At 44.4% G+C, this 27,220-nt stretch overlaps 1 protein-coding gene across 1 annotated transcript in view; it reads right to left on the reverse strand.

Moving 5' to 3' along the window:
- The window catches only part of SLC24A3 (solute carrier family 24 member 3), a 523,373-nt gene that overhangs the window by 206,075 nt on the left and 290,078 nt on the right, over window positions 1-27,220 (reverse strand). The window contains exon 3 of the mRNA XM_037494056.2: window positions 23,766-23,842. Within this exon, the coding sequence (XP_037349953.2) occupies window positions 23,766-23,842 (77 nt within the window). The remainder of the gene's footprint in view (window positions 1-23,765; window positions 23,843-27,220) is intronic.

A 27,220-nucleotide genomic window follows, 5' to 3' on the forward strand; every position in this document is an offset into this window, starting at 1 on the left:
ATTGTCCAATGGATGGATGTCGAGGGATGGCTTCTTCAAGTCACAAAGGTCCCTTTCTTTTACTTTATACATTGTGGATCTTGGAGTTGGACCAGATCTTGAGAACCATTATTTCATTTTAAAGGGAAAATGTCAACAACCAAAGGGAAGTGACTTTCTAAAGGTCACAGAGCTGGTCAGTGGTGGTTCTGGCACCGAATGACCACCGACACTGAGTTGTCATGGAAATCAACAAGTTCAGGGTACTGACAACCATTATATTTCAGATAACCTTGGTGAAATCAAGTAAATCATAAAATGAAATAAAAAAAAAAAACTGACATATACGACATATGACCCAGCCATGCTGTCTCTCCCTTGGGGAATAGTTCTGTTGTCATCACCCATTTATTCCCAAAGGCAAATGGAGACTCTCAGTGGTCAACTGATTTGAAGACATCCAAGCAGCAGCACTGTTATCCTTTTCATGGCCAGCAAGTACAACTCCTTTGTATCATGTTATCAGAAGGATCATAATAGGAAACAAGTCTCAATCATGACTTACAGTGTAGGTCACCCCCTTCACATGCTGCAGCTCCATGCCAACACCATCACTAAATCCAGCATATATGAACATATTTGCAGAAGAGCTTTTTCCATCCTTTCTAGCACTTTTTTTTTTAAACAAGGACCAGATAATTTTATAAAGGATGGCATAGTAAATCATCTCTTTAGTCATGCTGAGTTCTTTCTAGTTTGAACAGATTCCCCTCTGAGCTGACTTGTCTATTTACTACAGGAGGGGAGACAGTAGGATTCACTTTTTGCCATTTTTGGTATAAAAAAAATCTGGTTCCTTTGCCAGCAGAGCCAAGAGTGGAGAAAAACTTTTAGGCAGCAGGCTGTTAGTGAGCACATGCAAGCAAGAACATTGAAGTGTGTGACACCTATACAAGATGGCAGTACAGAGAGTCAAAGTGGAACCAAGAAGGGGGTTGTCATCAGGTAACAGGTGGGATGAGCTGGAAATATTTGAGAAATAGGAGGGAGGTCTGTGGTGTTTCAGTGTGGTGAGCAGTGGAGAAGGGAAGTAGGAAATGAATTTGGAGAGGTAGGCAGGACCAGATTATGCAGTTCTAATCCCCATTTATGTTTTTGAAGGGTCACCTGGACCACTTCATGGGATATTGGTATGACAGAGAGATCCTGGTCCAGGGGTGATGTAGATTGGGCAAGGCTGTGCTAGCAGAGATGGAGTAGGGAGATGGGTTGGATACAGAGACTGAAGGTGGAAAAATCAAGACTTGCTGATAGGTAAGTGGGAGGGAGAGATTCAAGGTTGATTTGCAGGATTCCAACCAGGGGAACTCAATGGAGGGTGATGACAGTTGCTGAGACAGCCAAGCTTAGATCTAAAAATTTGCAGAAGAGACTAAAAGCTTGCTGCCTTGTAAAAGCTCACAGTTCCATTTGAAGACACGTACATACATTCTGAACCCATGTCAACCCATGAATCCTCTGTAGTGAAGTGCTGAGTTGCCAAAGATATTAAAGCTAAACACACATATGTGCACACCTTTATTTATCCAGAACTACATACTTTAACCAGTTGTGTGCATTTAGATTGCTGCGTGCTCATATGAGTGTTGGGGTGAAGTTACCCTCCAGGGCCTGCCCTTTACAGAGGACAGTAAGAGGTATTGCCTCAGGCTTATTTTGCAAAGCGAACAATAAAGGCAAATGAATGTGGGCCCTTGTCCAGGGGAGGATGAGCACATCCAGCGTAAGCAAAATTGCTAGTCCTGTCATCACAGCTTCGGATGCTGAAAAGCATTATACAAACTACCAAGAACACATGTTTGCTTTAATCCCTGCAGTCCATAGCACAGAGGAAAAGTCTAACATCAGGGGAAAAAAATAGATTCTCAGGCTTCCACCTTTGTACATAAAACTCAAACCATCAGTGTGATGGCTGAAATAGCTGATTCCAAAGTTACCCCTGATTCTACTCATGGGCAAGGAGCAGGGAGTCCTCAGGATTCTGAGTGAAGATCACAAGAACCAGTGAAAAGCATTTCAACCAATGCCCCAAAAGCAAAGACCATATTCAATCTGAATTTGTAGACTTGCTTTGAAATTTTCAGGTGAGATAGCATGTCACCAAGAGCTGCACACCGCTCTATCGTTCTTGGGAGAAATGTGGTGAGAATCTTAGGATATAAGACTCTCAAGCAAAGAGAATGCCTTCAGTAGCCAAGGACTCAGAAGCTGAGGGTGAACAGCTGGGTAAGTGGGCTCCATCTGGGGTCCCAGCTTACAGAGAGTGGAAGAGCTGATAGTTGACAGTTTATTCCAAAATTTTTTTTTAGATTTTATTTTATTTTTTTATTTATACAAGAGCTGGGGTACAGGCCAGAGTCACGGGAGGGTGAGAGGATTCACCAGAGACAGAGTGGGGAACAGAACAGGAGGAATGACTGAAGTACACTGCTGAGGGGAGCAGCGGGCGAGACAGGGGAGGTCTGCCGCGCCATGTGGGAATCTCTCTGGCCGGCTGGGAATCAAACCAGCACCGTGGAGGCTGTGGACAGCTTCACAGCGCTGCGCTCAACCTGCTGCATCACTGTGGAGGCCCCCAAATGTTTTTTGAACTAGCTCTTTGGGAATTCGTTCCAAATTCTCCAGTGAGTGAGGAGGACAACGGGGTGGGAGAAGGGTGGGAGCAGAGAGAGAAGGAAGCAAACTGGACTATGGTGGCGGACAATGGGTGATTTGGTGATGGGTGTACTATGGTGGCGATACCTGATGGTATTACCTCAATTAAAAATAAATATATAAATAAAAAATATATACAATAAATATATATAAATATATATAAAATAAATATTACCTCTATTAAAAATAAATATATAAATCAATTAAAAATAAATGATTAACCCCACCCCCACCTCCAAACTCCCCAATGAAGGAGGTGCTACAAACTGAAAGATCACGATATCTTTGAGGACCCTAGAGGTTCCTTTGTGTGAGAGCAAGAGACCCCCAGTCATGGGAACAGTTCTGGAAAATCTTCAGGAGTCTTGGAAGAAAGCAGCAGTTCATGGGGATCACAGGGAATGGGAAGATCACAAAGGGTTGATCTTTGGGGTTCCTGGTCCCTTCCTGTAGTTTTGTTTAGAGAACCCAAGCCACATCCCCAAACCTAAGCGCTGCCCATGCTAGCTGACAGCATGGCTGGGTGCCATGTGTGTGCGGGCACTGAGTTTATTTGCTGAAACAGTCCCTCAGGAGGTAGAGGTCAAGTCTTCAGGGAAAGAATTTAACTTGATAGAGTTACAACATTGTGATTAGCATTAACGCCGATGTTTGTTTAGATGCTATGACTTTATGCAAATGTCCAGGAAGGACTCTGGGTCATTGTGCAATGCTGACGCAGACAGACACAGCCCTGCAGAGGACAGCCTCTGCTGTCACGGGGTCTCTGCGAGGCCCAAGCTACCTGGGCAGCACTGACATTTGGAAGAAAGACAAGGCGTAAAACTGGAATAGGGGTCTCTGTGTGCTTGTTTTAACTTCTCTTTCCTGTCTTTTTTTTTTTTTTTTTTTTTTTTGTGGGACCCTCGCCGGCGGCCAGGGAATGAACCAGCGCTGCAGAGGCTACGGGCAGCCTCGCAGCCCAGCGCTCAACCGCTGCGCCACCAGGGGAGGCCCTTTCCTGTTTTTTTTTGTTTTTTTTAAATAATGGTATGTTTATTTATTTGTTTTTTTAACCAATTTTACTTTGGTTTTTTATGCTTTTTTTTTACATCATTGTTCATTTTTAAACAATATTTGCTTCCCCCTCCCCCTCTGATCCCTCTCCCTCCTCCTCCCCTGCAGGATGTCTCTGGTTTATAATTGTCTGTTTTTAATTTGTTTTGTTTTTTACTGTTAATGTTTTTTTTTTTTTTTAACACTGATATCTTATTTGGTTCCCCTACTCTTTTTTGTTTTTTAAGTTGATGTTTCCTGAGTATTTACTCAGTGCATTTTTTTTCAAGGAAGTCCTCTCCCCAAAAGTCCATCCCATTGTTCTTAGGATTGGTAGGACCCCCAGGGTCTCATAAAAACAAGTTATTTCCATTGCTTAACTCTTACTTACCAGCTTAGTGGACAGACTATATCCTCAAGCAAGATATAAGTGCACTTCATTGCAATGCATTTGGGGTGGCCTGACTTGTTTGAGACTATATACTCAAGCAAGATATAAGTGCACTTCATGCAGGCAGTGAGCAATGCCTGCATGCAAGGTGCCATGTGGGGCCACGTGGGAACTTAAAGATAAATAAACCCCACTGTCCCCCACCATCCCAGCGATCTTGGAAGAGGGGGAGGGTAAGATACACATTATCCATGGAACACATGTTACTTGTCAAAAGAGAGGGCAGAGGGGCCTCCCTGGTGGCGCAGGCGGTTGAGCGCCATACTGTGAAGCTGTTTGCAGCCTCTGCAGTGTGGGTTTCAATCCCAGCTGGCCAGCAAGAATCCCACATGGCACAGCAGACCTCTCCTGTTGTGCCTGCTGCTCCCCTCAGCAGTGTATTTCTGTCAGTCTGCCTGTTCTGTGGAGGGTATGGAGAAAAAGGAACTCTCCTGCACTGCTGGTGGGAGTGCAAACTGGTCCAACTACTATGGAAAGCTGTGTGGAGATTCCTCAACCTGCTAAAGATAGAGCTTCCATATGATTCAGCAATTCCACTCCTAGGTATTTACCCAAATGACACAGAAACATTAATTCCAAAGGGCACCTGCACCCCTATGTTTACTGCAGCACTATTTACAATAGCTAAGCTATGGAAACAACCCAAATGCCCCAAAATAGATGACTGGATCAAGAAAATGTGGTACGTATACACAATGGAATATTACTCAGCAATCAAAAAGGATAAACACATGCAGTTTGCAGCAACATGGACGGAGCTAGAAGGGATCATGCTCAGCAAAATAAGTCAGAAAGAAAAAGAAAAATTCTGAAGGTCTCACTCATAGTAGGAATTTAGAAAACCTAAATAAGGGACCAGGAAAAAGACTAATTAATACAAAGTAAAAATCAAAATCAACAAGCAACAATAAACCAGAGACACACTACGGGGGGGTGGCGGGGAGAAGGATTAGGGTCAAAATAAGGGGGGGTGCAATCATATGGGGAATATAACTGAAATGAAAATGCATACATTGTGCAAAAATGAAAAATGATATAAGAATTATATAAAATAAAATATTAAAAAAAAAGAAAACTTGAAATGTGGACAGGAGGGACACTGCAATAGCAGTAATAAGAGCAGCACTGCTGGTGTGCCAGACTCTGCTCTGGGCACTTGGCAAGGACTGATTTCTTTCACTATCACATAGAGAGCTCACTGACATGAATGTTGTCCTCATGTTGCAGGAAAACCAACGTACAGAGAAGCACAGTAACTTGTCCAAGATCATCTACCCAAAATAGCAGCAAAGTCTGAATGCAGGCAGTTTGACACTGAGGTGCACCCCAGGCCAGGCTGGCCCTCTGTGAGGAGGCGGGATTTGCTGGCAGAGAGTTCTGAGCAAGGCAAAGCAAAGCACCACCTGAACATCGCACTCAAGACAATGATCTGATGCTGGCAGCACTTAATTTTGATTGGAAGGGAACAGAGTAAAGCCAGGAAGGTCATTTTGATGGCCATTATCTGGACAAGTGGTGACTAGAGGTTGATTCAGGTAGAACAGTAACCATAATAGGACAGTAAACAATTTCTTGTGCCTGTTATGTACCAGGCACTGGACTAAATATGTATTATGCTTATCTTATTTATCCTGCATGAGGCAGGTCTGAGCCTCGTTCTCTAGACAGATGGGGAAACTGAGGCAGAGTGATCAAGGTCACACAGGTGGGATGTGGCAGAGCCAGGCTTATATTTCTGACCTTCAGAAAATCCTGAGAAATGGTAGAAGTCCAAAGGCAAGACACAGCACTGGACTTGAAATGTCAAGTCCAAAGGCAGACACAGCACTGGAGGGAACATACCAAAGAAATAAATACTTTGGGAGGCGCCAAGACCCTTGGTATTCCCAGCTGGTGGGGTAGGAAGGGAAATGTGTGGCTGAATGGAAAGAAGAGCTTCTGGGATGGGCCCTTGGGAATGACCCAGTCCACTGAAGGGGTGTTGATGGTTCTTCCATGTGGGGGATCTGAACGGAGTAGCTGCAGACTCCTCATGGTTCATTCCATGCGGGAATAACATACCTCACCCAGACACTCCCTAGTTTGGTTCAGACAGACTGTGGAAAGTTAACGGAGGGTCTGCCTGACAACCAGCCTCAGAACTCCTTGCTGGACATACTGACACAGCGGACATTGGCATCTGACTAGCACACGTGCTGACCCTGTGGAAGGTGGCACCTGGGAGAAACACAGAAGTCATGGTCACAGGTCAGGATTTTTAGGATGAGCTCAAGGTGTGGGCACAGATGCCAGCCCACTCCTATTTGGGGTGGCCTGACTGCACATGTTGTGGCACACACCTCCTTACCTGCACTGCTCCCTGGCACTCACCACCCTGGCTTACCAACCTGACAGCTTTCATCCATCAGCAGAGGGCTTCCGAGACATTTAGCTCCCTTGGAAATGCAGCCCCCAATCAGCGATGGGCAGGCAGTGGGAGATAAACCCACAGTTTGCTCGAGCCCCAGTGGGGACAATGGTGGAGCGTGTTAAGCTTCAGCCACTCTGCCTGCAAGGGTAATACTCTTTTGATATACTCTTCTGTGGCTGCCTTTCCTCCTCTGCCACTCCCCAGGCTGCTTCCTGGGATCATGGACCTAATGAAGCACCTTCCCTGGACTCCTGTCTGAGGACCAGCTTCCAGGAGTCATGCCTGAGACACGTCTGGGCTTCTGAAGCAGACAAATAAGGAAGAAACGGCTCCTGCGGATACCAACTGTGGAAGTAGCTGTATCTGGGTTCCTGGGGTATAGACATTTCTGGGCTTTAAGGTCAAGTTTTTGTGAAACTTGAAACCCCTCTTTGGAGTGTTCATATTTTACTGGGGCAAGGAGGGAGCTGACAGATGGAAGAAAAATCAAATTTCCCCTGGATAACATTTATGCTGAAGTCTGAAGGCATGATGAATCACAGGTCTTATACTGAACTGCAGAGCAAAACAGTGTTAGGAAACTATTGACAAAAAGAAAAAAAAAAAAAACCACAGAGTGTAAGCATTTAAAGTATATGGGATGTTTTCTAATAAATAAGCATTTAATTGACTATCCAGAATGATTTGTTAACTATGTACTAAAGATTTGTTCTTTAACCTATGACATGATAAATCCAAATAGCAGTACCTCATTGCTTACTCAGCATTTAAACATATTTTTCATAGGAAAAAGCACTACAACATGTAACAAGTCGATAGTGGCTACTGGAAATCTCATCTCAGATAAACACATAAATAAAATTTTCTTTATTAGAAAATTAAAAAAAATATATATATGAAGTGGGGATGAATGGACCAAATAGGAAACTAAATACATAAGATGGAAAGGAACAGACAGCAGCTTGCAGTTCTCACGGGTAAACATTTGGTGTCTAAGTAATGCGCATCCTCTCTCTTTAAGAGGAGACTGAGCTCCCCTTAAAGCTCTCTGTCACAACCTGGGAGTTTCCATTTGCTCAATTTGAGAATGTTGACTCCAAAGTGCATTTTCCAAACTACTTTCTGCACTGTCCTGAGTGTAATACATGGACTAAAGAGACTATAGGCCAGTTCACCTGAGACCTAGAAGGGCCAGGAGTCTCAGAATCCTGCATCTTCTGTAGTCTCAGGGACTGACCTGGGTTAATAATGGCAGGGTATTATCTGCCTATGTGCAGAAGCAGAACTGGACGCCAGTGCAAGCTGCCTAATTGGGAGAGGAAACCTCAGCAGAAGGAGAAGAAAATGAAGCCTCTAATCATGTGTGTCATCAAGCAAGGTACTGATGCTTATTACTGCTTGGGGACCTCTGGGACAGAGGTTGAGGGTATCTTTCAGCAGCCCAAGGGAGACACGAGGAAACTGGGGTATTTATCCACCATCCTCTCTCTGTTAGACAGGGCTATGTCTGGAGGCTGAGTTTTCTTGAAACTTCTGGGATGGTGTGTTCTTATAGAATGGGACCAGAAAAAGTCTGGAGCTCTGGGCTCTGGGACTAGAATAAGCCTAGAGTCACAGGGTTTGAAAGTTAATATTTCGCAAATATTAAGGTGGTGGAGGCAGTGTACTAAGTAGTTAGTGCTAGACACTGCCAAGAGCTTTTCATGCCGGACTTCATAGATTCTTCAAGGTAATCTGATGGGGTGGGTGCTGTATTTATCTCCATGACAGATGAGGAAACTGAGGCACTGCAAGGCAAAGCAACTTGCTCCTGACTCTGCAGTTGCTAAGAACAAAAGCCAGAAGTGAAATTCAAGTGGGATTCATTTAGAGTGCATGTTCTAACCCATCACACTTTATGTCCAACTCAAAGGTCCTGGAGAATCAGTCCGTCAGCCAGTCGTGTGCAGCCCATGGGGTTGATTGGTTAGAACTGGGCTTTCGGAATTATATCTCGTGCACAAGCAGGGGAGGGAGTGACTTAAGATCTATGGAAACATAATTTACTCTCTTTGTGCTAATCCTCTCTGGATACCAGTTTTAGCCTTGTGTTGACACTGATAAATTCAGGACATGCTCAGCACTTTTCCAAGAGTAAACAGCAAATTCCACAAGCTGTTCTAATCATTTTTCTCTTCCAGGGTGAAATCCCTTAACTAAACATGTCTGCCCAGTGAGTGAGTTGTTGCAGGGACCTTTCTAACCAGATCATGTAGGTCCCCTTAAATTTTAAGACCCCCACAGAAGCCCCCTCTCCCAAAGCCCTGGTCTTGGTGGAGGAGCCAGCTGCAGAGCGGGCCCCAGAACACCGGCTGTGGTGTTGAACCACAAGGTCATGGCTCCCTTTGAGAGGATCTGTCTCCGGTCTCCAGATAGGAGGTGCTTCTTCGTTGGATTAAGCAGGGGCCAGCTGGTCTTAGAGAGGTATGGGGGTAGGAAGAAAGTGAAGACCAAAAAAACTTAACATTACCTGAGTACCTACTACGTGCTCCCACCTTATAGATATGGAACTGAGACCAGGAGGACTGGGGGGATGGGAAAGGCTGAGACACGGGACAGTGATTTTAAACAATATAGGAACAGAAGGAACAAAACAGCTTCCAGGAAAATACAAGTGTTTTACTGAAATGTTGCTGAGCTAGCCACCATCTAGGGTAAATCCAGTTACAGGATAATTAGGGAACAGAAAAAGCATCACCATGAAACTTCCCGACCACCTGGTGCCTAATAGATAGTCTGGCACATCGGGCAACAGAAAGTCTGACAGTGTGTAGTCACAGACAGGCTGGAGTAAACAGGCATCCTCCCTAGGACCCCTCCTGCTGTCAGGAGCTCTTTCCTCTTGCTTCAATAAATCCACACTTGCTTGCTCTCACGTTTGGTGTGGCGGCTGTTATTCTTCAACCGGCGTACACACCCGGACCCACGAGCATCCACTCTCCTTACAGAAACTGAGGTCAGGAAAAGCTCTGTGACTTGTCCAGAGCAGCAAACTTGCTGGTGATGTGTGTGTTCTCAATCCTCATTTGGGTGTCCTTTTCACCCACATGGGTGTCCCATCTCTCCATGGGTCCTCCTTGGTAGCCACTGACTTCCAGGTATCCTGTTTGATTGAATTGCTAAACCCAGCCATCCCTTAAGAGGAGGAAGTGCAGGACTATCATCCCTCTTCAAGACTGTTTTTTTCTGGTCAGCTTTGCTTCGTGCTTCCAAGCTGACACCTTAAGCAGAGAAGGAAGAAGTTGCCTCTAGGCCTTCTAGGGTAGCCCCTAGTTACATGTGGCTATTTAAATTCATATTAATTAAAATTAGATTCGATTAAATTAAAAGTCACTTCCTCAGTCACGCTCACCACACTTGAAGTGCTCAGGAGTCACACGGGGCCAAGAGCAACTGTGTGGGACAAGCACAGATGCAGAACATTCCCAGCAGCACAGAAAGTTCTAGTGGATAGCACTGGTCTTTAAAAGTAAAATTGAATCTCAAGAGTCAAAAAAGTTAAAGGATGACCTTGGAGAGACAAAAATAACCCCTGGGGCTGAGGTGGACTGGTGAACTTTGATATGCAAAGCTGCCTCTCCAGGTGCTGGGGGAGGGGAGGTGGAAAGCCAAGGAGCTTCCTCCCCCTCCTGCTGCTCCCCTGGCCCTACTGCCCCTAAGAACTGGCTATTCCATCTATTAGTTTATTCTTTGGCTCTTAACAAAAGCAATCTGGGCCCCTGGGAAGGGAGCATGTCCAGAGAAACCGTTCTTCCCGGTAATAAAATTAAACAGCAGAGATAACTGGAAGAAGCACAGGTCCCAAGAAAATGACATCCATGTGGCGAGGCCTTTTAAGAGAGTCCCCTCCCCCAGGACTGAAAGAAGGAACAGAAAGTTCCAGCAGTGAGGTAGCCCTTCCCACCTGGGACATAGGCTTTCCCCAGAACCCCCACTCCAGTTCTTTAAGGACACGTGCAAATTCACCATCACTTTTGCTCCAGCTGGGGATGGCTGGGTTGGGGTTCCAGTGCCCAGACACCCACAGGAACTGCCCCTTCTGCTTCCTGAATGCAGCCCTCAGGCTCCTGGAAGCTTAAGATCTGATCCAGGGGAGGCCAGCAAGATGGTGGCAGAGAGAAAACCTTGGTTCATTTACTCCACCCAGTCACAACTCGAATGGAGTAAACCAAGCCAAAAAACCTCTCAGAGAAAAACAGAACCACAACACACTAAGCAATGGTCTGGCAGAAAAGGGTAGGAAAAAACTTTAAATGACTTTTTTTATAGTGATACCAGGGCAGTACAACCCCCAAGAGAGAGGGTGGTCATTGTGCCGAGCCCCCTATAACTATTGACTTGTGCACAAGCCAACATCAGCAACTCCCGAGACCTGGCACTGTACTGGAGGAGGGGGCCCACGAGTTGGTACTCAGGATGAGCGGTGCACTGTTGGAGAGTTGCAAGGGCAGTGTGCAAAGTGAGGATGACTAGCTTGAGCCCAAGGCTCTCAATATACAACAGCTGGAGACTGAATTGGCGGGAGAAAAAGTCCGAGCATCTGCGTCTCCTCATAGAAGAGGCTACTGCCCTAAGCTGGGATATTCAAAACACCTGCTATCCCCACCCCCAGGGCTGAAGCCAAAACAACAAAGAACACTTGAAAAAACTAGAGCTCAAACACCTGTTAATAAGAACAAACATGGCAGGATAAGTTCTGTGCTGGAAAAGAAAGGAGAACAACTCCCAGTCTGTGACCCTATACTGACTACAGAGCATGCCCAGGATTAAATCTAGTGCTCAAAAAGGACCAGGAAAAAGACTAATTATAATGAAGTAAAAATCAAAATCAATAAGCAACTAAAAACCAGAGACACACTGTGGGGCGGTGGAGGGGGGGGGGAAGGAGTAGGACTAAAACAAGGGATGGGGTGGGAATTGTATAGGGACTATAACCAAGATGAAAATACATGCATTGTGCAAAAATGAAAAATGATGTAAAAAAATATAAAATTTAAAAAATAATAATAAAAAAAGTACAGTGGAATCAGACATGAGGATATAAGACACACCAGCCTCCTGGAGGGGATCACTGTGGATTTTACCACACAACTCTGCCCCCCACGGGCACAAGCTTGAGCTCCTGAGTTTAATGGAGAGGATCCTCTGGTGCTTTTCTGCCCCAGTTCTCTTTTATACCTACTACCCCTCTTCAGCACCCGTTGTTTGATTACTTCAACAGGTGTATAGACAACAGTCTGAAAGTCTATCCCTATTACAACCCATAAAAATTAAAAACAAGGAGATAGAAGAACACACCACAGATGCTGGAGCAAAGCAAAGGTAAAAACCTTGAGGGGGTGTAGGGTAAGGTAAAAAAGTATCAGGTTTTTCTGCCCTCCTGCCATTACGATTGATGACGGATCTGCGGTCTTGAACGCATGCCTGATGGCGGGCACCTGGAGTAGGGTGTGGGCAAATGGAGATGCGATTCATCTGGGCTGAGACTGGGCTTATAAGGGCAGCATCATGGGGATGCCAACAAAAGCTGAGAACAGAACTACCAGAAGAAGCAGAACCACAGAAGAAGCAGAACCACAGAAGAAGCAGAACCACAGAAGAAGCAGAACCACAGAAGAAGCAAAACCACAGAAGAAGCAGAGAAGAGCAGAGAAGCAGAGACCACCAGAGAACGCCGGAGAGCCCAGACTGAGTGAAGACTTGGTGGGGGCTGGGAGACCTGCCAGCCTCCCCCCCCCCCACTCCTACATGCTGTGTACCTGGTAAATCCCAATGAAAGCCTGAAAAGCCACCGAGGGCTCCAGGATTCCTCCTTTACCCTGTCTGCTCTGATCATAGAAAACCTGCCCTGTGTCATTCCTGCCACTATAGAGGGTTTCAAACAGAATTGCAGAACAAGACTGAAGGAGTTCAAGGTAACCGTTTTTGCTTTCTCTTGTATAAAATAACTGGGGTGTAGGCCAGAAGGTGGCGGGGGTGAGAGGATTCACCAGAGACAGAGTGGGGAGCATAACAGGCATATCTACTGAAATACACTGCTGAGGGGAGCAGCGGGTGAGACAGGAGAGGTCTGCTGTGCCATATATGGGTTAGCTCCCTGGCCAGGGATCAAACTCAGGGGATAATGTTGATAGCAATGAGACTTAACCCCTAGGCCACCAGGGAGGCCCCAAGGTACAGTTCTAACCAGACTTATGAATTCAAAACAACAATGGAGGATATGAATCAGCAACAGAATAAAGATAAAGAAAATATGAAGCAGCTACAATTAGAAGTAATGGAGCTAGGAAACATTAAAACAATTAAAAACTATAATTGAAATCCTCACCAGTACACAAACAGTAGCAATGGAGAGAATTAATTAGCTTAAAACACAAAGTTGGAGAACACACAAATAGAGCAATACAGAGAAAGAGAATAAAAAATGAAAATAGTTTAATAGCCCTTTGGGATAACTTAAAGACAAATAACATCCATATCATGAGGGTCCCAGAAGGAGATGAGAAAGAGAAAGCCAAAGAAAATTTATTTAAGAAATAATTGCTGAAAATCATCTAAATCTGAAAAATGAACCAGATGTTGTGATCTAAGAGGCCCAAAGAGATCCAACCAAAATAACACCCTCCCTTCTCCCCCGCCTACACAAAGCTGTATTATAAAGCTGCTGAAAGTCAATGACAGTTAAACACAGTCAATGACTGTTAAAAACATCAAAAGAGGGCAACCTGTAAGGGAAGAACCAATCAGACCATCAGTGGGCTTTTCAGTAGAAACATTACAAGCACAAAGGGACTGAGAGGAGATATTTAAAACACTTAAAGAAAAAGACCTCCAACCCAGAATCCTTCACCAGGCAAGATTAAGGATTCAATATTCAAGACAGAAGGAAGAACAAGGAGCATCACTGAAAAGTAAAAGCTAAAAGAATTTGTCAACACCAAACTTCACATAAAAGAAATTCTATAAGGGTTATTATAAAGCAACACAACAATAAATTTAGAAGCAACAGACAGCAAAATCACTTACCATGAAGGAGGAGGTAACAATACGGCTCATCAGAATGAGTCAGAGACCAGACTGTCCTATGTGTCACACAAATAGCGCATCATATACTAACCTCAATAGAATCCTCAAAAAAAAAAAAAAAAGTAATAGAGGTAACACATAAGACAATGGAAATGGAAACTAAACAAAAAGAAGACCTTAAGCCCCTGCCCTGCAAAAAACCCCCAAAACATAACAAAATGGCAATGAGTACTTATGTCCCAATTCAATAGTCTGAATTCAAAAGATGCAGAGTAGCTGAATAGATTTCAAAACAAAGTCCGACTTCTGTTGTTTACAAGAAGCACGTCTTACCAACAAAGATAAGCATAGATGTAAAGTTTAAGGCTTGAAGAAAGTTATAAGAACAAAAGACAACCAGAACAAACCACACACACACACAAAAACCAATCAGTTAACAGCTATACTTATATCTGATAAAACAGACTTCCAATTAGCAAAAGTAATAAGATATTGAGAAGGACACCATATTATTATTATGGATCTAATACAACAAGAAGAAATAACACTCATAAATATATATCCACCAAATGATGAAGCACCAAGATATACAAGAGACAATAACAGAACTAAAGAGAAATACTGATAACAACACAATAATACTAGGGAACTTTAATATGCCACTTACAACAATGGACAGATCAAAAAAATAAGGAAACAACAGCTTTAAATGAACAGCTAGACCAAATAGGTCTAACAGACATCATAGACCATCCACTCCCAAGTTACCTTATAGACATATTTTTTTCAAGAGCACATGGGGAGGCCCTGGTGGCACAGGAGTTAAGTCTCAGCATTATCACCACTATAGTCTGAGTTCAACCCCCGGCCGGGGAGCTAACCCACATGGCGAAGCAGCCCTCTACTGCCTTGGCCATTGTTCCTTCAGCAGTGTATTTCAGTAGATCTGCCTGTTCTCCCCACTCTGTCGCTGGTGAATCCCCCCAATTCCCAACCCCTCTACCTCTGGCCTACACCTCAGTTCTATGCATAAAAAAATAAAAATAATTCTTTAGAAAAAAAAGAGCACATGGAATATTTTCAAGAGTAGACACAGGTTGGGAGACAAATAATTTGTCAATAAAAGTACAAACATTGAAATTATACCTAGTACTGACTTTGACCATAATGCCATAAAGTTAGAAATCAACCATAAGAAAAAAAAAAACTCGGCAAAATTAGGAATATATGGACACTGAACAAAATATTGCTTAATTGCTATTAGATAAAAGCAGAAATCAAAGCAGAAATTAATGAAATAACTTGAGATGAATGAAAGTCATGATACAAAAAATCAAAATCTATGATTTTTAGTAAAAGCAAAAGCGGTCTTAAGGGAAAAGATAATTGTATTACAGTGAGAAGCAAGAAAAATCCCAAATAAACAATCTAATATCATAGGAGGAACAAACAAGTGTCAAAGTTAGAAGAAAGGAAATGGTGAAAATATGAGCAGAAATAAATTTTTAAAATAAAATGAAAAGGGTATGCAAATCAATGAAACTCAGAGTTCGTTCTTTGAAAAGATAAACGGATGACAAACCTCTAGGCGAACACAAAAAAGGAGAGACATTAATAAACAGAATTACCTGTGGAGAAAGCACCACAGATAGCACAGAAATACAGAGTCCTAAGAGATTACTATGTACAACTATATGCCAATAAATTTGATAACCTTGAAGAAATGGATAAATTTCTAGATCAATATAATCTACCACGACTAACCCAATAAGAAACACATGAGTTGAACAATCTGATCACAAGCATGAAAATTGAAAGAGTAATAAAAAGTCTTCTGAAAAACTAAAGCCCAGGACCAGAAGGCTTTTCAAATGAATCTTATCAAACCGTTAATGAAGAATTAATGCCCATCTTATTCAAATTATTTTATATAATGTGAGAAAGAATGCTCCCTAATGCCAACATTGCCCTCATACCAAAACTACACAAAGTTAGCACAAGAAAATTATAGACCAATATCCTTGATGATCATATAACGATTTTCAACAAAATACTACCAAATCATATATCACAAAGGGGTAAACCATGATTGAGTGGAATTTATCCCAGGGAGGAAGGACAGTTTAATATATGTAAACCAATCCATAAAATACATTATATCAAAAAAAGTAAAGATAATAATCATATGATAATATAATTATCAATAGAGAAAACATTTGGTAAGACTGAGCACTCATTTGTGTTAAAAATTCTAAACAGGATGGGAATAGAAGGAAACTACCTCAACATAATAAAGGCCATAAATCCACAAACCAACAGCCAATATAATAGTCAAAGGTGAAAAACTGAAATATTCTCACTTAAATTGGGGACAAAATAATGATATCCATTCATACCACTTCTGTTTAGCTCAGTATTAGAGGTTTTAGTCAGAGTTATCAGACAAAAACGGGGGGGGGGGTTAGGAATACGAGTCAGAAAAGAAGTGAAACTATTACTATATATACGAAATCCTAATGATCCTATTAAGAAGTAATAGAAACAAAATGGAGGCAGTTGGAGAGAATCAATGGGAGAGAATTATGAGTACTAAGGCAAGTCAGAATGACAAATACTGGACATTTCTTTTTTAAAATTTTTTAAATTTATGTATTTTTTACATCATTTTCATTTTTGTACAATGTATGCATTTTCATCTTGGTTATTGACCCTGTAAAATTCCCACCCCTCTTGTTTTGATCCTACTCCCTTTTCCACCCCCTGCAGTGTGACTCTGGTTTATAGTTGCCTGTTGAGTTTGATTTTTACTTTATTATAATTAGTCTTTTTCCTGATCCCTTATTTGGGTTTTCTACATTCCTGCTATGAGTGAGACCAGCCGGTTTTTTTCTTTTTCTTTTTTAAGATTTATTTATGCATACAAGAACTGGGGTATAGGCCAGAGATGCAGAGGATGAGAGGATTCAGAATGGGGAACAAAACAGGCAGATCGATGGAAATACACTGCTGAGGGGAGTAGAGGGCGAGTCAGGAGAGGTCTGCTGTGCCATGTGGGTTGCTCCCTGGCTGGGGATCGAACTCATGCTGCAGTGGCTGCGGGTAGCTTCATAGGTGGCGTTTTAAGCCCTTGTGCCACCAGGGAGGCCCATTTTTCTTTTTCTTTCTGGCTTATTTCACTGAGCATGATCCCTTTCCGCTCCATCCATGTTGCTGCAAATGGCATGAGTTTTTTATGTTTTTTGATTGCTGATTAATATTCTATTGTGTATATGTACCACATCTTCTTGATCATGTCATCTATTTTTGGGCTTTTGGGTTGCTTCCAGGTTTTACCTATTGTCAATAATGCTGCAATAAACATAGGTATGCAGGTGTCCTTTTGCATTAATGTTTTTGTGTCCTTTGGGTAGATAACTAGGAGTGGAATTGCTGGATCATATGGAAACTCCATTTTTAGCAGATTGAGGAACCTCCACACAGCTCTCCATAGTGGTTGGACCACTTTGCACTCCCACCAGCAGTGTAGGAGAGTTCCTTTTTCTCTACATCCTCACCAACATTTGTTGTTGCTAGTTTTTTTAATATGGGCCATTCTCACTGGTGTAAGATGGTATCTCACGGTAGTTTTGATTTGCTTTTCCCTGATTACAAGTGATGCTGAACATTTTAAAGAGCTTCTGTGCAGCAAAAGAGATAGTAACCAAAACAAAGAGACACCCCACTGATTGGGAGAAAATTTTGCACTCAACACTAATGATAAAGGACTGATCACAAAAATCTACAAAGAGCTGAGACTCAACAAAACAAAGTCAATAACCCAGTCAAAAAATGGGCTGAAGAGCTAAAAAGAAACTTCTCCAAAGAGGAAATGCAAATGGCCAACAGGCATAAGAAAAAATGTTCAATACTGGACATTCCTAGTGCAGACAATTCAACAGTACAAAAACTTTCAAATACCAGTGTGAGGGCTCTGAGGTTAAAGGGTGTGTGTGTGTGTGTTTGTGTAAATGGACAAGGGGAGAAAAGTGAGGATGTTGGGGGAAAAACACATACATCCATTGAAAACAAAACAAAACAAAAAAAAACCTCACTCAAGAGACGTCAACCCATAAGCTGGCTGGAGACAGTGGTCAGGCAGGGAAAAAAATAAATAAATAAAAGAGCTAAGCCAATTGATAACTTCCAGGGACTGTAAATCAAGAAGCAGTGAACTGGCCAGGTTGGGGGTGTTCAAGCAGAATAGGTGCGTATGACACCAGGTAGGGTGAGGGCCAGCACAGAGGCAGGGAGACCAGAAATTGTGAGATGGGAGCAGGGGCTGGAGAGATCCAGATCATCTAGCATCTTGCTAGGCTGGGGATACTACAACATAAAGGAAATATGGAATGCTCCTTGAAAAGCTGGAATTCCAGAAGGAGGGTACTATTTGAATAGTACCTCTCTCTTCCCCCTGAAATCCCAGTCACATTTCATCACCTCCATCCCAGGGACCTTGGTACAGTATGAAACGGTCTCCTCTGCAGCTTTGGGGAACAAGGAGGTCTTACTCTTTATTCAGATATGAGAAGATCCTGAATTTTAAAAGACTAATCTGGGAATATGAGAGAATTTAGACATAGGCAGAAATAAATTCCTTCTGTGCACTGGGTCATCTCTGTTCTTCCTAAACATAGACCCTCTTTCACCTCCCAAGGTAATTCCTCTCTCCCTGCAGGCAGGTATTTCTATGTGCTTGTGTGTGAGGTAGTATAAAGTATCACACTCCTGAAAAAAGATTCTATGATCCTTACTAAGGAAATCCACACTCAGTAAGTCTGCTTGGAAGAGGAGTTTCTAGCTGATCCAGCACATCAGACCCACCCATGGGCCAGCCCAAGAGAAAAGGATCAGAGAATTTTTCTGTTGTCCATCTTCATATTCTAAAAGGACAAGGCTTGGCGAAACCCAGTAGGAAACTCAGGGTTGATCTGTACACGGAGAAGGAATTTCTTCCTCCTAGGAGCTGCATCTGGGAACCTCAGGTTTCCCAAGGTGGCAGAAGGATGCATGGGCCAAGTTGCAGGCCCCTGACCATCTGCTGCTGTTTCCAGTGCTGGGGGACTCCCTTGTCCACATCTCCATCTTTGCTTAACATTGGAAGCCAATGCCCATTTTAGGGACTTGTGTGTGTTAAACAGAGGTGGGCAAGGCACAGTGCAGGCCATTTAGGAATCACAAGCAGGATTCTTGTGCTGGGTTATCAAGCTAGGGCTCCCAGAGATGGAAATTCTCATTAATGGCACCAAGGATCACTGATGTCAGTCCCCAAATGATGCAGTCCAGGACTTCATCCCAAGGTTGATGGACTCTGTCGGTCCCCAGCTCCTGTCCACACTTTCCATCTCCAACCCAGGGAGTCTGGGAATTGGGGGAATTTTCTCTGTGGGCCTATGTCTAAATTCTCTCATATTCCCAGATTAGTCTTTTAAAATTCAGGATCTTCTCATATCTGAATAAAGAGTAAGACCTCCTTGTTCCCCAAAGCTGCAGAGGAGACCGTTTCATACTGTACCAAGGTCCCTGGGATGGAGGTGATGAAATGTGACTGGGATTTCAGGGGTTATGTCTCAGTGCTGTCATTGTTGTGGCCTGGGTTCAATTCCCGGCCAGGAAGCTGACCCACATAGCACAGCAGACCTCTCCTATTGTGCCCACTGCTTCCTTCAGCAGCATATTTCGGTAGATCTGCCTGTACCACTCCCCACTTTGTCTCTGGTGGCTCCTCTCATCCCTTGGGTCTCTGGCCTGTACCCCAGTTCTTCTATAAATAAATAAATAAATAAATAAATCTTTTTTAAAAAGAACAGACAGAATGTCTTTTTTTTATTATTATTTATACAAGAACCGGATTACAGGCCAGAATCACGGGAGGGTGAGAGGATTCACCAGAGACAGAGCGGGGAACAGAACAGGAAGACTGATGAAATACACTGCTGAGGGGAGCAGCGGGCGAGGCAGGAGAGGTCTGCTTCACCATGTGGGATTCTCGCCGGCCGGCCGGGATCGAACCGGGTCTGCAGAGGCTGTGGACAGCTTCACAGTGCGGTACTCAACCGCCTGCGCCACCAGGGGAAGCCCAAGAACAGACAGAATATCTTGAGAAAGAATTTCAAGTATAGATCATTTAAAGCTTCTTTAACTGAAAGAGCAGATGTGAAGCTCAGCCTATAATCTCCAAGATTCAGCTATTTACCTGCAGGATGATAAGTAAAATTTCATGAGATATTTATAAATCACGAACAATGGTCTAGAAAATTGCCCACGGGATTCTTCCTAATTGAAACAAGCTCCCTAAGTTTATAGAATGCAAAGTTCTCACAGGCAGGGAAGTTTGTAGAGTCTCCATGTTACAATACATTGATTATAAAGCAAGTTCTAAGACAAGTGTGTTTTCTTGGGAATATTCAGTTGATAAAGTCATATAGATCATGGATTTCCACACACATAAGGAGCCCTTACGTGAAGACTAGTTGGAAAGAGCAGAAATCTTTTTAGTGCAGTCTTAGGAGTTAGGGTTTCTAAAATCCACAAAACCAGAAAGATTCAAGGGAAAATTAAAGCTATAGTGTTTGGAAAGTTTAACTAGCAATGGCTATTTGAGCTTCACAAAACACACAAAGAGGGAAGTATTTGCATGAAAGAAAGCAAAAAGAGAAGCAAGCTTTGACAGCTAAGACTGAAAAGACTTTTAAGGAGGTCCTCAGAGCCATCTGTGTACACAGACCAGCACCCAGCTGAGCCTGAAGCCTGTGGGTCTTACATAAAAAGTAAACTTACAGAGGTTAAATGGAATGGGGCAGGTGGGTGTAGGTACAAAGGCTAATTCTAATCAGGTTTCAGAGAACGATTTGAAAAGACTGGGTGAAATTTGGACAAGACCTGAAATTACCACCAGTTGTCCCACAAAGGGCCTGCCCCATGACCCTCTTTCTGGGGCAGGGGAAGTGACACACCTCTGGGACTCTGGCAGGAGGTCTTCCCACTCCTTAAGATGAGCGAGACCCAGCTCTTCAGGGCCCTAGATGTGATGACCTTCAGCCCCCTATGCCCCCATCTCTACACCCCTTCTAAGGCCAAGGGTGTTCTCAGTGTATCTGGGACTCTTTCTGTGTGGCCAGTCTGGACCTTGCTCACCCAACTGGAGGGCATACCAGATTCTCTCAGGCAAGGCCTGACCCTAGTTAGCCCTACACTCTAGGCAAGGAAGGAAGGCAAGAGCAGGAATCAGTTTCCTACCACCTTCAACTCAATGGGCAGCTCAGTCACCCCCTCTTTGTCCTTTGTGTCTGCTCCCTCCAGACACCCTGGGCTCTCAAGTGTCTGCATCTTTGATGGCAGGCTGCCCTGTGAGAACCCCTTTTCTCTCTTCTCCTTTAAGAAATGCCTTCCTACTCTTCAAGCCCAGCTCAACCCACCCTGGATGGTGCCTTTCCCAAGACAGCAGCTCTTACAAAGTGAGGTTAAGCACACCTTGTGCTTCTAGGAGGGTCCAGCCCTAACTAGGTGACTGCAGAGCCTCAGATGTGCTTTCTAGATGGGCTACTACAGGAAACTGCTTAGGGCTCTGTAGCACTGACTCAAGCATTCATGTGTTTACTGCTGGCCCTGATATGTACAGGTCAGTCCTGACAGCAGTTTTTCTTGAAACTAACAACATTCACCTACCAGTTCCTGAGCATCCTACATGTACAGGAGACAAAGGGAATCGCATATTCCTGCACTGAACAGATAGGGATGGAGCAGCTTTTTATGGTCAACAAACCAGACTTTGTGCAAAGGGCTTCCCCCATGAGGCTTGCATCCTACTGGGGAACTTATATTCTCCTGGGTCTGATAATGTAAGATTTGGTCCTTGACTTTGAGGAAGGCACAGCAAGTTCACATGGCCAAGTAGAAGAGGTGATTTCCTATTGTGTGAGTCTGGCTACATGCATGAATGTGGATGTCCAAGGCAGAAAGGTCAAGTTTGCCTTTAAGAGTAGGAACTGGGAAGAAGGCCTGCACAGGTCTTAGCAATAGCATAAGATATTTGGGCAGAGTATTTTGAAGTTCCATGTGTCTGAAGCATGATCCCAAAGGGTAGACCTTGGCTCCTGGACACCTCACTTTGTGGTTTCTACAGTAGGGCCCAGGGCAGGGGCTGATGTGGAATTAGATACCAATGATGATAAAGTGCTAAGCTGTAGGCTTATGTCCCTGCCTCTGCCTCCAATGCTCACATGGCAAAGATCTACCACAAACAGAAGTCTGGGGATAGCCTGGACTCATGAAGAAGAAGGCAAATGTATCCCTTCGAACATCAACTGATTTGGAGGACTCTGAGGGGAGGTGGAGGTGGCAATTCACTGCAGGGCTCTGTCACTGCAGGTGGCACTGCCACCTTGGGAAGATGAAAGCTCACACTTTTTGGGCTGAGGCTGGAAATCTCATCTCTCAGCTATCAAGGCACCAGGGTGCTAATGGCTACAGAGTATTCTGGATCCAACACAGTGTCTGGGTCTCCTCAGCTTTGCAACAGGGGAGCCTCTTTGGTGCCGAAGGTGGCAGCTGGCATACATATCAGTGTTCCGTGCCTGCAGCATTCCTGAAGGGTGGCAAAGAATCTACTTTATCATTTGTTATTTTTAGAAAATGTCTTTGCTGAAAAGGGATTTTTCATATCTTTTTGCCAAGGAGGGGTTCCACGGTATTGGGGTGGAAAGTAGGGAAAGATTTAAAGAGTTAGTTGATTTCCCTGGGGAGGAAATGGATCCAGCAATATGGATTATCAGATGCCACACACAGAGCAAGGATGCAGAAGTGGGGTCCAAAGCTATGTTTGGCCTGCCACCAGAGCTCAGGGTGCGCCTACTGACCGACTCCCAGTGAAGACTGAAAAAGAAAGTCTCGGTCTTCTCCTGAGTAAGAGGAATCCAGTGGAAATGATGCATATGACTTCGGGGACTGGAAATTACACTTCTGGGCTTTCCTCTTGGTTCAATTGAAATTCCTGAATTGCCATGTGGAGTTCACACTAGGGAGGCCACACAATCACAATTGAGCCAGTCCTCTGGGCATCCCATCTGGACACCTGACATGGGGGTGGAGGAGCCCAGTTGAAGGGTCCTCCAGCGCCAGCACTCCAAATCATCTCATTTCAGGTCCCAGATCTTACGGTGCAGCCTTTCCTCTGTGACCTGCTGACCTTGCTTGAGCTACCTAAAGTGTTTACTGGGTATGTAGCCCTGGGGAGTTTGCTTTGCAGTAATACATAACTGGAATGGAATGAAGAGCATTCTGGAGGAGAGTGAATGCCAACAGAGATGGGAAAGTGCAGTGAGGTACCTAGTCCAGAATTTGGCCTGGGCCTGTTCAGATCAGCAGCCTCTCCTTAGATACAGCTTCACACACACACATCCTCCCCACTCTCCACATGGGGGCAAGGCAAATCAAAAGCCTTCCATCCACAGGGTCTACAAAGGCAGGTGCTGGGGCACTGGTGGGCATTAAGAGCCAGAGGGGAGGGAAAAGACTTTTATCGGCCACCTGCTATATGTCAGACACAATGTTAATTGCTATTCCATTGAATCCAATAATTTAACAAATACTTTGTCCATACCATGTGACAGAATAGGTGATGCACAAAACAAAGCCCCTATTCTCATGGGGCTTATGGATGAGTGGAACTGAAGGACAGTAAGCAAATAAACTATATTCTATGTCAGAGAGTGATCAAGAGTATAGGAAAAAAAAACAGAGCCAGCTAAGCAGGACATTGGCATTTTGGAAAGGTTGGTTAGGAAAGAGCTCCCCAGAAGGTGGCATTTGAGCAGCAAGGGAACAAGGTTAAAAAGGGAAGAGCAAGTCAGTTTGACCTTGGAGCATGAGCTTTAAGCACTAATATCAAAGAAAGAATACACACAGGCATCTTTTGGAGATTGCCCCCTATAGGGTTCAGAGGATGCCCACAGGTGTGTGAACAGGAGGAAGGGAAGACATCTTTGGGGGCACCTCTCAGCCCACCTGCCAGCCACTCACCAGCCAGGCCTCCCCTCCAGATGCTTCTGGGAGATTCGCGAGAGGGGTACTTACACAGAGCACATGGAGAACCACCGCTCCCTGTCTTCTGTCCTCATTGGTGAAGATGTCATTGGGGAATTCATTCAGGGCTAAAGAGGGAGAAAAAAATCCAGCTCAGTACTGATGACAACATTTTTTCAGTGTTGGAGGTCTGGAAACTGTCCTGGTTTTTTTTTTTTTTGTTTGTTTGTTTGTTTTTTTTAATATGGGGTCCATGAATTGGCTGAAAAAAATTACACCTTTACATTGACATTCTCTAACTGGAATTTAGTGTTTCTTTTGGGTAAGAAGGCAGGCAACAAAGCACAGCAGTGTTGGGAGCATCTAGGTCTGTCTTTCCAGTCGATCTTTTCAAGATACATTACACTATATCACACCTGCAGCTCTCATCACCTTGTCATGAGGGTGGCTTTAAGATCACCACTGTGACTTAAAGTGTCAAGGAGGAAACAACACAAATTCATTATCATACAAATTATTTTCTAATAATTTGACAACTTCATTTCAATGTGAGAAGGTTCCTTTCATCCTTATATATTTTAATGGATGCTCTGCAAACCCTTTTTCTGAGTAGAGTCTGTGTGCTTCACTGGATTACAAGGGGTCTATGGCACCAGGTTAAGCCTCCTGCTCCAAACCGCCCTCATTTTCTTCCTTTGCTTCCCCAGAGCACCTGTTCTGACATGGGGTCTTGGGCCACATTTGCTGCTAAACTGGACTATCAGCCACAGGCCGCTTGCCCTCCTCTTCCTGCCCCCAAATCTTCCATGATTTCAGTTGCAAGCCCAAGTTTGTACATGGGCAGTCCCAAACTGGCCCTCACTCTGCCCTGCTAGATCTTTCTTCCCTCTCTTTTTTATACTTTCATCTGTTCATTATTCAGACAATCACTAGTTGAGCGGCTGCTGGGCCCCAGGCTTGTGCGAGAGGGTGGGAGCCAGTGGTGTGGCTGCGTGTGCTCCCATATTCTCACCAGGCAGGATATTCGCCAGCCCCCTGAACACACCTTACTTTCTCTCTCTCCCTTTATATCTTTGTTTATCTGCACAGATTGTACCATCAGCCTGGAATATGTCCTCACCCCCAACTGTGCCCCCTCTCTCTGCCTCATAAAATCCAATCAGCCTTCATGGCCTGGGCCTTTATGAGGCCGCCTGTGGTCCCTCCAAGAGGAATCCTCCGCTCTCTTCTCTAGACGATATAGGATGCATCAGGCCAAGCTCTGCAGGCAGCAATGCACCAAGAATACCTCCTCAGCCCCAGCTCGACAGCTGTACCAGTGGGAAGTAGCCTTTCCCTCAGAGCTCTGTGAGTTCTCCAAGTCTTTCTCCAGGAACACTCAGTGAAACCTTCACCAGTGAATGAGGAGAGTATACAAGATGATACCTGCTTACCTCTTGTTTTGTTTGGCGTTCCCCCAAAGAAGACCCTTAGATAGGACTTGGAGATAAAGAGTTCATTTGAGAGGTGACTTCTGAAACCAGGAGGGAAACAAGTCAAAGATGGTGGCGTTAATGAGCAAGTAAGTGAACACTTAGCACTGCATAGAATGTGCTCAGGGTCACAGCTCATTGGCCAATGGGTTTGCCTGAGACCAGGCCTTTGACTACTCCTTGAACAGGTTCCATGTTCTATTTTCAGGGGGGCACTGGATAAAGATGCAGGACAGGCCTTGGTGAGAGTCACAGGATATTGGGGACCAAGTATATGTCTAATGTACAAAACATGGCTCAGCTGTACATGCTCGTTAATGGCATGAGAGTCTTACATGGCCCTTTATGTGATGCAGTGGAGGGAGACAAGGAAAGACAATGATGTCTCATGATCTCCCCAAGTGTCTTTCTAAGCTGATGCTGCTATGGGGAGTTGTCCAAGGAAAGAAGAGGAAGGAACCCTGCAGGACAGACCTGTTCCCCACATCTTGTGGGCATCTGAGCCCCAAATTTTCCAGCACTAACCATTTCTCATGGCCACCAAGACTTGTTCAGATTTGGGTCCAAACCTTTGATTCTGAAAATGTAACCACCACTGTCCAATCTTTGCCCTTCATTATGATGTTCCCTTTGATTTATAGGAATGTCAGTATCCTTGGGAGGTAGGGCTGGGATGGGCTTAGAATGGGTTGAGAGAAGATTCTGGTGGGCAGGAGGGGCCACTATGAACTTGTGCAATGTGACATTTATTGAGCACCTGCTCCCAGCAGGCATGGTGCCTTACATTTTGCACCCACTGTCCCTTTTCATCCTCATGAATGCTGTTATTCCCATGTTGTAATGAAAAAACAAGGAGCCAGAAGGATCATACACCATTGCCAAAGATGTACAGTTGGAAATCTTCAGAGCAAGCCCACACACCCTGCAAATCCAGGTCAGTGACCCTCACTGCTGTGCCCCAGCTCCTGACATCTTTTTTGTAATCTTATTCTGCCAGTGACCACTTCCTTCTCTGACTTCCTCCAAGCAGGGAGTCTGATCCAATCTAAACTCTGACACCACAGTTAGGAGGAAAACAGGTAGGCTATTTTTTTTTTCTTTGAATTTCTCCATGTAGCTGTCAGAGCTTTGCAGCCCAGGCCAGGGCAGGGAATAAACATGACCAGCCTATTTCCCTCCCACTCCCAGAGCCAAGTTCATATATGATCACCTTCAGGAACTGAAACCAGTCTGTTCCATGATGGGCATCCCATAAAACACTCACATGTGGGCACCACTCAGGTGACGCTCCATCATCAGTGGGGCTCAGAGGAGGAAATGGGGAGGGATCTTGAGGTACGTTCTCTCACTATAAGTGCAAGTCAAGATACCACTTTACTTTCTGTCTGGGGCTGCCTACATGGAGTAATATGGCTTTGAACAAAAATGTGGCTAAGGGCAACCCATGGTGGGAGTGAAGACTGCAGCATGCAAGCACCAGTCTGCATCTGCAGGACGTCCTCCCGCCGCCTGCGGCAGGGTCCACCCAAGGCCTGCAGTGGTATGGCTATTTCAAGGGCACCGTGGCTATTTCAAGTGGCACACTTACATTTTTGAATCTAGGCATTAAGATTTTAAATCCCCTTGGCACTGAAAAAATAGCAAGTGGGTGAGAGGAAGGACTGGATAAATGGATCCCACCAGACTTTGCATTCTGTAGAGAAAGGCAGAAATCTCAATATCCAACCAACCCTGGAGATGGCTAGGGTTCACCCCTATTTTGAGTAGGACTCATAAGGTCCACTCTGGCTCAGGAAGGGTTGAGGTGCTGCCCAAAGTCCTGGACACATAGACAAGGGACCGCTGTGCAGGGAAGGGACCGCTGACAAGGGACCGCTGACTTGCTGGGGCCCTAGGAGCAGGCGTAGAAGCCCCAGAGTTGCCCATGGCAGGGTCAGGAATTGGGGCTCTGTCCAGATATCCACCCAAAGCCTGTGCCAAAGGCACACACCCCTTATCACATCTTCTTAGCCTTGCACAACACACAACAAGTGT

This window comes from Talpa occidentalis, unplaced genomic scaffold, assembly GCF_014898055.3.
Source record: "Talpa occidentalis isolate TD23 unplaced genomic scaffold, MPIMG_talOcc4v2.1 talOcc4.10, whole genome shotgun sequence".
Classification (NCBI taxonomy): Eukaryota; Metazoa; Chordata; class Mammalia; order Eulipotyphla; family Talpidae; genus Talpa; species Talpa occidentalis.